Here is an 11290-nt window from a genome sequence, read left to right as displayed (position 1 = left end):
ACCACAGCCAGCACCTCTCCTTGGCCTCCTGGGCACAGTGCGACCACTAGGTGCCCTGGGGCCCCAAGGTCCCGATGCCTGCCTCATGGCTGAGCTGGGCTGTGTGTTGGGGGTCCGTATCACCTGGGCTTGGGCCGAGCCTCCCGGACATCAGTCTTGGCACCATCTAGGCTGCTGACCCTCACCCTGGTGCAGCACCCCCCTCCAGAGCCCCCGCCAGTCATGGAATCCAGCTGTTAGGACTGAGGCCAGGTCAGCAGGAGGATAAAGCGGCCTCTGCCGGGAAGGGCCATGCATGCAGGGGTGTGACTGAGGAATTGCGTGGCCATCAGCAGGGCGCCATCCCTGTTGGGGCTCTGAGGCTGCACCTGGCAAAGGGACCAATCCTCACCTGGGGGGCCAACAGGCAGGAGTCCGAGAGAAGGCCCTCCTCTTGGCTGCATTGGGGCGTCGACCCAACCACTGCTCAGATTAAGTGGAGAGCAGGTTCAAGGGCCCCCGGGTGAACTTGAACACAAACACTCAGCCAGAGCGCCTTCGTGGGGGCTCATCAGGGGCTGCCTCCCCCTCACCTGTGCAGCAGGGGTTGGGGGTCAGTCCCAGCCTCCCTGCCATCCTGTCTAGGCCCACTCTGCAGAGCCACTGAGGGGCTGGAGGGAGCAGGCATGGAGACGGGGTTGGGGGTGCGTGTCAGGAGTCCCTCCCCAGAGACCTCCCTTCTGACTGGATTGACAAAGTGGGGAAAAGCATGCCAGGCAGTGGGAATAGCATGGACAAGGCCACAGAAGCAGGAAACAGAGAACGGTTTCCTCGGGGGCCCAGCAGGAGCTAGGTGTAGCCTAAGGCAGGGTGGGAGCCCAAGTCTGGCTGGAGTCCAGTCCCTACTCCCCCTCTCTGGGGTCTCAGATGCAAAGAGGGTGGGCTGGTCCTGCTCAACCAGAACGTTCTCCTGCCTTCTGGAGCCTTGCCGAGGTCTTGGGTGCACTGGGCACAATTCCCCGAGTCAGAGGAGGCACCAGAAGTGTTGGCTGCTCTGTCTTTGCCTGTCCCTCATATGGGACCCAAGTCCATGCCACCAGGACAACCATGTCCGGCACTGAGGGGGGCCCAGGCACTGGCTGGGGTGGGTCAGTGTACCCCAACATGCACAGCCCCCTCTCCGCAGCAGGTCCTGACCAGGTGGGGGTGCACATCATACTCCCTGCCTTCCTGACCGGGGACCTGGTCCCTTGCTAGGTGCGGGCTCAGCAGCTGCATTGCCCGTCCCCTTCCTGGCACAGAAACCTGACTCGGTGCGACAGTCTGGGGGCAGGGGGAGCCCAAGGAGAGGAGCCCCACGGAGGGCTCCTCAGCCCCACCCCACTCCACCCCAGTAAGAGAGGTGTCTGGCCACATGTAGGCCTGTGTGTGTCTGTTTCCCAGGCCCTCTCAGCCCAACTTGGGATCTATGGAGTGGAAATGGCCACCACGTCCCTCTGCTGGCCCGAGGCTGCAGCATCCCCAGGCCTGAGCTGGAAGACCGCCCTGCATCCCAGCAGAAGCCGATCCCAGGCCCACGAGTGAGCGGCTGTGTGGACATGGATACGCAAGGTGGACGCACGTGTTTATACCAACTCTGAATTTTACAATGTACTGTACATGTTGTCATTTTTGTGACTCAGATTTGTCCCGTGACCAGTGTCACAGCCGTCACCAGAAAGCTGTCCCCTGATACCAGCAGGATCCGGAAAGGGGGTGAATTGAGCTGCAGAGCCCATCTTGGGGGACAGGGTTGGGTCCATCAGCAGAACGACAGGGGCCACTGGCATGGTGCCTGCTGCAGATGTGGGGGCTCCCAGGCCACCTGGGGACAGATGGGGGGGTCAGCCTCCGTGGCACTCATCACCCAGGGAGAGTGACACCGCAGTCACCCACCATGCTGGGGCAGTGCCACGTCCTTGTCCTTGATGGACAGACTGGCCAGCAATGTGACCCCCACCATCCCAAAGGCAGAGCCCCCCAGGCACGTGCTCCCCGCAGGTCAGGAGGCCCTGGGCCCTGCCCAGGGCTGAAGTTCCACGGAAGGTGGAGAAAGGTCTCCCGTGCTGTGTGGTTGTCAGGGCGGGCGCCAGCCCACAGGGTCACGGTTTACAAAGCAGTGAGGGGCCAACACCTCTGTTTTCTGCCGGGCCAGCTGCCACAGGGCTTTGGAAGGCTTCTGCTGACTTCCTCCTCTCCTCCTCCTCTTCCTCCTCCTCCTGCTTCTCACGTTTTCCCCAAAATAGAAGACCTGCAGATTTAAATATGCCCAGGGTGAGGACTGTACTTTGCCGGCTAGACAGGAGACTCCCGCCCCAGAGGGGCTCCGTACACCCCTCTTTTGGCTCAGTCGCCAGAGCCCACAACCTCGGGTCCACACCAGCCTTCACTCGGCTACATCTGCAGGCTGAACAAGCAGTAGGGGCTGCCTCACGTTCTGCCAAAAGACAGGAGGTTCCTGGGTCTGGACACACGACCTGACACCCCCTAGGGACAGCCTCCAGCCATGGGCGTGGGGCATGTGTGGTCTGCAATCCCAGCCTCCCTCCCACTTATAGCACTTGAGTTCTGCCCCCACCTACCCCTAGGAGCCTGGCCTGACCTACCCCCCTCCCTGTGGACCTGGGGACCCACAAAGCCCCTGGGCCCTGGCCTGGCCCCAAGCACCCAACTGTCTCCTCCACACACCCCAGCCCGTCCCCACCACCGTCTTGGCTCACAGACTCACCTTAGAGATTTCCACCTCTCTTTTTCTGTTTGGTTCTCTGGGCTCTCACTTTCATAAGAGGCCAAATAAAGACCTAGTCAGGAAGTGATGGGAAATTACACAGTTATGGTTGGTGATAAAATCCTGCTCTACACCCAAAGTCTGACCTGCTTTTGGTTCCTAAATTAAGCTAGCTGGGAGGGAATTTGTAGACTCCCATGCTGGTGTAGGAACCAATTACTACAGAGAGGTCAGTGTACCCTTCCCCTTGTTTCTCTCCACGGGAACCACTTGCAAAATTATGGCATGGGACCACTTGTGGGATGATGACGTTGTCAATCCCTGGGGATATCTGCATGGGTCTATTCTTCGGTTCTCTACTCTATCCCATCGATCCATGAACCTTGATCTCACCAATACCACATGGCCTTGAGGACGTTAGCTGTATTATATCAGCTTCACTACTGGGCAGAGCGATCCCTTCCGTTTTATTCTTCCTTTTCAAAACTGTTGCAGCTTTTCTAGCACCTTTGTCTTTCCATATACATTTTAGATCAGTTGTGCCTTTATCCCCAGAAAAATCCTGTCGGGATTTTGATAAGAAACACGCCAAATCAATCCTTAAATTTGGGGAGAAGAATTAGTGTCTTTGCTATGTGAGCCCTCCCATTTGTGAACATCCTGTCTCTCCCTTTATAAATAATAATTTAAATAAATAAATGAATAAATAAATAGAAATAAATAACAATCCCTTTGATTTCCGTCATCAACACTGTGCAGTTTTTGGCATACAAGCCTTAAACATATTTTGTTAGATTTACACCTGAGTATTTCTTGTTTTGGAGTGCTTATATTGAGTGATGAGATTCTATTTTTAATTTCAGTGCCTACATATTCATTGTTCATATGTTACTGATATATGTTCATATATATTCATATATACATTTCATTGTTAGAATAGAAATATAATAGGTTTTTGCATCTTTATCTTGTATTCTTCAACTTGTGCTGGGGAACCTGGGTAGCTCAGTGGGTTAAGCCTCTGCCTTCGGCTCAGGTCATGATCCCAGGGTCCTGGGATCAAGCCCTGCATCAGGTTCTCTGCTCAGCAGGGAGCCTGCTTCCCTTCCTCTCTCTCTGCCTGCCTCTCTGCCTACTTGTGATCTCTGTCTATCAAATAAATAAATAAAAATCTTTAAAAAAATTAAACAACAACAACAACAACAACAACAAAAAACTCATGCTGAACCTGCTTAATTCTAGGAGTTTTGCAGATTCCTTGGGACTTTTTACATTTTCTGTAAATAGGGACAGTATTAATTCTTCCTTTCTGACCTGTATTTTCTTTTCTTGCCTTACTGCATGGATTAGATCTACATTACTTTCTTGAATAAAAGTGGTGAGAGTAGATATTCTTGCCTTGTTACTGATCTTAATGAGAAAGCATTCAGTATTTCACCATTAAATATGTAAGTGGAAATGTTTTTGTAGATGCAATGTATCAAGTTGATAAATTGTCCTCTACTCTTATTTTTCTGAGAGTTTTTCCCATACAGGGGTGTTGAAATTTGTCAAATGCTTTTCCTATATCAATTGATATAATCAAGTGACTTTTCTCCTTTAGCCTGTTAATATGGTAGATCACACTGATTGATTTTTAAATATTGAACAGCTTTGTATCTCTGGAATAAACTCACTTGGTAATGGTATATAATTATGTTTTGGTATTGCCAAATTCTATTTGCTAAATTTTGTTAAGAAATTTTTTGCATCTATATTCACAAGGGATCTTGGTCTTTACTTTCTTCCTTTTTTTACTGTTTTTGGTTTTGGTATCAGGGTAATACTGGCTTCATAAAATGAATTGGGAAGTCCCTTCCTCTTCTATTTTTTGAAAAAGATTGTGCAGAATCAGTATTAAGTCTTCCTTAAATGTTTAATAGAATTCTCTAGTTTAACCATCCAAAGTCAGAGATTTCATTATTGGGTTGTTTTAGAATTACAGATGCGAGTTCCTTAATGATCACAGGGCTATTCAAATGATCTACTTTGTGTCGAGTTTGTTGTAGTTTGTGTTTTTTAAGGAATGGGTCCATTTCATCCAAATTGTCAAATTAATGTTTGTAGAGTTCATAATATTTCCTTATTAGCTTTTCAATATTGGCAGAGTCTGTAGTGATATTCTCCATTTCAGTCTTGATATTAGCAATGTCTGTCTTCTATTTTTAATTTGTCAAGAGGTTCTTTGCTGGAGGATAGCAATGTTACAGTTCTTTTCAAAGGACCAGCTTCCTGCAGGCTACCAGAACAGTTTTTAGAATTCCATATTGAATTATCTGAAGTAAATTCCCAAAGGATATTACCACTGGCTATGGAATTCTGGGTTGGCAGTTATTTTCTTGCAGCCCTTGAAAACTATGCCCCTGACTCTGGCCACTGTAGTTTCTGATGAGAAATCTAATGTCATCCAAATCGTTTTGCCCCATAGGTAAAGTGTCATTTTCCTCTCAGTGCTTTCAAAATTTCTTTTTCATTGGTTTTCAGAAATTTGACTATGATATGTATCCTGGTGTGGGTTTCTTTGTATTTATTCTCTTTGGGATTCATTAAGCTTCCTCAATCTGTAGGTTTATACGTTTTCCAAATCTGAGAACTTTCCAGCCATTACTTCTTGGATGATTTTTTTTTTTCAACCCAGCCTGTTTTGTCCCCTTCCTTCCCAGACTCTGATGACAAGAGTGTTAGATCTTTTGTTGTAATCCCACAGGTCCCTGAAGCTCTGTTGTTCAGAACATATAATTTCTATTGTTCCATCTCATCAGTTCTTTCCTTTGTCCTCTCCATTCTGCTTTTGAGCCCACCCACTTAAGTTTTTTGTTCATTATTGTATTTTTCAGTTCTATAATTTCCACTTGGTTTTTCCTTATATCTTCAGGTTTTTTTGCTGATACTTTCTATATTATCATTTATTTCAAGGAGCCTCAAGGCTGACTGGATTGCTAGGTGGGTCCTGCCAGGGGGAGCCTGCAGCAGAGCGCAGGACAAGATTTCTGTCAGAGGCTGTGACTGACCTAGTTGGGGCTCAACCCAGCTTAGGTCCCTTCTGTTGCTTTCTCCACTTTTTTCAGTGGGGGAGGGAGAGGAGGAAGAAAGGGTCACTGGAAGGTACTCCTTTCTAAGAACACTTCAGAAAGGCCAGGGTTTGTATGTCTATAGCCAAATCACTGCCTTGCACACAGCAGGCTCTCTAGAGATACTTTTGGCCAAAGGAGGGAATGAAATGCCCTTCTATCACTCCTCTCCCTCTTCCTAATGTCTTCCCCTCCCTTCTGTCACTCCTCACCCTACTCCTAATAGGTCTTTGACACATTTTATTGCCCAACTTCTATTGGCTAACAACAGCAATCATCCCAATGTTGTAGACTGCATAATAGTTCTCAGAGATATGGATCCTAATCCTTGGGACCTGTGAATATTTACGTCCCATGGCCAAAAGGGACTCTGCAGATGGGATTAATTCAAGGATCTGGAGGTGGAGGGATTATTCTGGATTATCCAGAAGGGCCTTAAATGCCACTGCAAGTGTCTAAGAGGGAGACAGAGGGAGACTTGACCACAGGAGGGCAGATGATGTCATGGTGGAAGCAGAGGTTGGAATGAGTTGCTTTGAAGGTGGAGGAGGGGGTGATGAGCCAAGGAATATGGGCGGTCACTAGAAGTCCTAACAGGCCAGGAAACAACCCTCCCCTTAGAGCCTCCAGAAATAACCAGTTCTGCTGACACCCTGAGATCAGCCCAGAGGAACTGATTTTGGACTATAGCCTCCATAAGTGAAAGAGGATAAATGAGAATTGTTCTAAGCTACCCTGTTTGTGGTGATTTGTTATGGGCCCAGTAGGAAACGAACACAACTAGTATCAATTGAGTGTTGTCCTATGAACTTCGCTTGTGCCAAGTCAAGTAATTCTCACAGCAGTCTAGGAAGCAGGTCCTCTCATTACCCCACTTTGTAGATGCAGGTGATGCTTAGAGAGGGTGAGGCACTCGCCCCAGGGTCACACAGCTTGCTGGGGTGGGAGCAGCTCAGGCTGCTGGGCTTCCAGTTATGGGTGAGACCCTTCTAAAAAGTTACTGGCTCTAAAACATACAAAATAAAATGGTAAATTCAAAAGTATTAACAATTAAAAGCAAGATCATTAAAGTAATCCTTTCCCTCAGTCTTTCTTTCTGGCAGAAAACGTTCTCCTGAGCACGAGTGTGGAATCCTTTCATAAAACACTTGCTGTGAAGAGGAGCCAGGCCTCCTTTGTGCTCAGCAGGACCTCCCAGGGTGGGCTGAGGGTCTTGGAGCCAGAAAGCAGCTAACCATGGGGCCACACCGCCTCCACTGGGATGATCAACTCAAGCCCGGTGACCACTTGCTTCTAGCACTTTCTCTTCCTGAAGGAGGGGGCTCCTGGAGTATGCTTGCTTAGCAAATTCATAAGCAAATTTGTCACATTTGATAACTGATCAGATGGGAATACTGATTTACTGGAGGGGACAGACATGAATGGCACTCTGGAGAAAAGACGCCTGATATCATTCTATGTGTGCATACACACACACACCCAGCTGTGGAAGGACGCACAGTGAGCTCGCCTTCTTTGTGTGAGCACTGGAAGGGGAGTTCTCATCATTGTGCCAACTTTACCCATGAGGAAAGTGGGTCAGACAGATGGTTTACATTTATGATGCCCAACAGCATCCATACCGTGTCCAAGGGGAAGCCTGGCCCTGGGGACCCTTGAGGTCCCACCCTGCAGCTCCTTGCACCCTGTCTTGTGCTCTGGGGGTGGCAACCATCCAGCCAGGGGATGCAGCCTTCTCTGCTCCCTCTCAAATCCAGAAAACACAGGTACGGTGCATTCTGCTCAGAGCAAGGGCTCCAAGTGGAGACATGGCAAAGAGACCACCCAAGAGTCCCAAAGCTGGGGGTGACAGAGGCCATGGGACCACCTTACCATCCTCGCTGAAGATGGGAGCGGTATGCAGGTAGTGGGTGATGCTGGGGTCTTGCTCAAAAGGACACTCCACTTGTTTCCATGTGATGAACTCTCCAACCTGCTTGGCCAGCTCCAGAAATTTCTGCCAGGGTCACAGAGACACAGAATGGGAACCCCCTCCCCAGTGCCTGGAGGTCACCTGTGAGAGCGGGCCAGCCCCACTCATCTTTCCTAAGGAGGCCCACCTTTGGGAAGGGCAGGGCGAAGCATTCCCATTGGGAATGCTGAGTGTTTCCTATGTCTCTTCATTCCCTCTGAGGAATATCGGGAGCGAGCATCTAGGACTCATCATCAGCAGGCAATGCATTCAGCTAGACCTGAATATTACTCTATTTTCTTTCTACTTATGTTTGTGATCATTCCTACAGGTTTGTTTATTTAGAGAATGATGCAAATAAATGTACTTAAATGTATTTAAAGAAGATTTAAGTAAACCCATTTAAGTAGGATTTTTATTTCAGTAAAATTTAAGTAAATTTATTTAAACTACAAAGAACTACTGTTAACTTAAAGTAGGATTTCAAATAAATAGCAGCACCAAGTCATGACTGGGTGGAAACCATCCTTGGGGGCATCCTTTGGTCAGTCCTGGCAGCTGACTCCAGCCCCCACAGCCCATGCCCCAAATCTGGGGCCACATGACCACCTATCCCTCGGCCTCGGTTCTGAGGACCAATTCAAGGAGGGCCCAATACCGGGCTTCTCACACCAAGTATGTGCAACCTCTTGGGGACAGTGCAATCCCAGGCCCCTGCAGTCTCCCTCAAGCCCAGCCCAGTGGAGTGTCACTCCATGTCACCTCCAGCACGGACTGCCCCAGGGATGCAGCGCCTGGGCAGCCCTCATGGGGAACCAGGCCTGCATGCGGCATGGGAAGGTCTGCTGGCGGGTCTGTGTCTGTGTGAGGCCCCATAGCACATGCAACTCCAGGCCAAAAGGCCCAGGCATTGGATGGGGGCCACACTGGCAAAGGAATGTGGCAGGGCAGCTGGGATTGAAGTCCCACTTTATGGAGGGAGAGACTGAGGCCCAGAGAGACCAAGGGGCCAGCCCAGAACCTGATTGCCCCATGGTGTTGGGGGCTGGGTGCACCAGCCCTCCTGAGGGAGAAGAGTCTCGTCCTTCCTGCGGACTGGGGGGTGCCACTGTTGCATGGCATGCTTCGTCTGACTCAGTGACCGCTTGCTATCGCTGCCCAGTGCTCTCAGGCTCCCAGGCCTTGGCCCCATCATACCTAGCCCACCAGCCACTCCAAGACATGTGTGCCAGGTGGTCCCATGTGGGAGGTCAGCCTGGCTTTGCCTGGACTTTGCTTGGGAGCTTTGCTAGGGGACTGTGAGGAATGCCCAGCCCACTGAGCACAGGTCACAGAGGCCTCCCTCTGTCTGGGTGGTCAAGGGGAGACTCTTGGAGGAGGGGACACTTGAAAACTTGAGCTGATGGCAGTTGAGTGCCTTCAGAGGGAATAGAAAATCTTTCTTCCCCTCTGCCTGCTCTGCCTGACCTCCTCTTCTGGGGCTTAGGGCCCCTGCTTTGGGAGGTCTCCCCTGACCCAAGCACGCCCTGTGTCCCATCCCAGCACCTTGCCCCATGTCACTGTGGGTCTCTGGGGCTTTCTCCTAGCCTGGTGCTCTTCAAGGGCTGAAAATGAGTCTGCCTCACCTGTGGGTGGGCAGTGGGGGATCAGTCAGCCTCGTCTCCTCCTATGGAAGGGGTGGGGTCGGGGGACCCTGATAATTCCGCCCTGGTGTCTTATAAACTGCAGTACTCTGCCTCAAGTCCCCATTAGTCCAGCATTCCTGTCCTGGGGCCTTTGACCGTCCAGGCCCCCGGACCCTACCTCAAAGTTGACATGTCCATTGGGGAGGCGGTTGGCGCAGCCCTCATTCAGGAAGTAGATGTCTTTGATGAGCAGGCTGAAGAAGGGAATGACGATCTGGAAGGGGGAGGGTGCTGATCAGCCCTCAGTCAGCAGGGGCCAGTCTGTTTCCTCCCAGGCCCCATCAGACTCCAGCGCTCATTGAGCGCCTACTGTATATGGTGCCATTCTCCCTGTGTTGGGGCTGGGTGAAAGACACACGGTCTCAATGCTCCTTGAACGTTTCTTCCACTGTCTGCCGGGAGAGGCTGTGACAGTTTGTCCCCACAATGCAGGGATCCACAGACCTAGGCCTCCTGGTTCAAGTGCTCTAGGAGGAACACAGGTGTGTGCTGAGCCCGCCACTAAGTACACATGGGATGGGAATCAGCTGTCGCACAATTCTGTGGCCTACTTTTCAAAATCTATATTTAATGATCTGTCATTTTATGCCTGATGCTGGAGATCCGATCCTGCCGTATCCCTGCTCCAGGGCCTGAGGCGACTGGCTTCTGTGCTCCACCAGAGAAGGGCGGGTGTCTCTGTGTGTCACTGTTGGATGCCTTGCTTCTCCCTCCCTGCTCTGTGTAAGCCCACGGCTGACCCTCAGAGAAGGGACGCTCACTGCCTACGGCTCAGACAGCCCTCGGGGAGCTGGCCAGGTGAACACTGCTGCTGCGGGTTGAACTGCGGCCCCCCAAAAAGATATATTCCAATCCTAAGCCCCAGTGCCTGTGCACAGGACCTTATTTGGAGATGGTCTCTGCAGACGACATTGAGCTAAGATGAGGTCACACTGGGCGTGATGTGCTCTACTCTAGTGACTGAGGTCCTTGAGAAAAGAGGGCAATTTGGGCATACGCAGCAAAGAGAGCCATGTGAAGACAGGCAGAGGCAGGCGGGGGTGACCGGCCACTGGCACAGGAATGCCTGGGGCCATCAGAAGCTGGAAGGGCAAGCAAACTTCCACCCTTTGGAGGGAGCATGGCCCTGACAACTTTGATTTTGGCATCTGGCCTCCAGAATGGGGAGATAATACATTTCTGTTGTTCCAAGCCACCTAGTTGGTGTGCTTTGTATGTCGGCTCCACGGGACTAAGACACCTGCTCAGCCCTTGGGCTCCAGAGCTACTCACCTCCTGCCAGGCCAGCCAGGAGTGGCCTCCAGCCTGTCACCCCTGGGACCAGGCACCGGGCCCTGACGTTTCTGGCTCTCCCTCCCCCCACCATCCAAGTCAACAAGGGCTTTGAGGTGAGGGCCTGGGCATGACCACATGGCACAGTACAGGAGCAGGGAGTCCTGGGATGGGGCAGAGGGGATGGGAAACTGAGACCCGCAGAGTGGCAAGGCCTAGCCCAAAGTCAGGGGCTGGGACTAGAGCCAGATTCAGTGGGGAGACCAGCTGCCTGGTTGGTCCAGGACTGAGGGGGTTCCTGAGGGCAGTTTCACTGCTCAAACTGGAACAGTCCCAGGGAGACCAGGACACACTATTCGCCCTGCATGTATGTCAACGGCACAGACAGTAGCTCGGGTCTTCACTCTGCCAGGTGCTGGGGCTTGGGAAAGTAGGGAGTGTCAGACACATCCAGTACAGCGGGAGACAGTCCCAGGACCCACCTACAAAACGAGCCTCAGCGGGGAAGTCTTTGCCACCCACACGC

At 51.1% G+C, this 11290-nt stretch overlaps 1 protein-coding gene across 5 annotated transcripts in view; it reads right to left on the bottom strand.

Annotated features, from left to right (window-relative positions):
* Window positions 1–1601: 1601 nt before the first annotated feature.
* The window catches only part of RASGEF1C (RasGEF domain family member 1C), a 76152-nt gene continuing 66463 nt past the window's right edge, over window positions 1602–11290 (bottom strand). For all 5 annotated transcript variants that reach the window (XM_032846833.1, XM_032846834.1, XM_032846831.1 and 2 more), the window contains exons 11-14: window positions 9611–9706; window positions 7729–7852; window positions 2747–2819; window positions 1602–2269 (exon numbers count right to left, since the gene is read on the bottom strand). In XM_032846833.1, the coding sequence (XP_032702724.1) occupies window positions 2245–2269; window positions 2747–2819; window positions 7729–7852; window positions 9611–9706 (318 nt within the window). In that variant the 3' untranslated portion in view covers window positions 1602–2244. The remainder of the gene's footprint in view (window positions 2270–2746; window positions 2820–7728; window positions 7853–9610; window positions 9707–11290) is intronic.

Source organism: Lontra canadensis, unplaced genomic scaffold, assembly GCF_010015895.1.
Source record: "Lontra canadensis isolate GAN:19392208 unplaced genomic scaffold, GSC_riverotter_1.0 scaffold181, whole genome shotgun sequence".
Taxonomy (NCBI): domain Eukaryota; kingdom Metazoa; phylum Chordata; class Mammalia; order Carnivora; family Mustelidae; genus Lontra; species Lontra canadensis.
The sequence above is the reverse complement of the archived record's forward strand: the minus strand, read 5'-3'. Positions and strand labels throughout refer to the sequence as shown.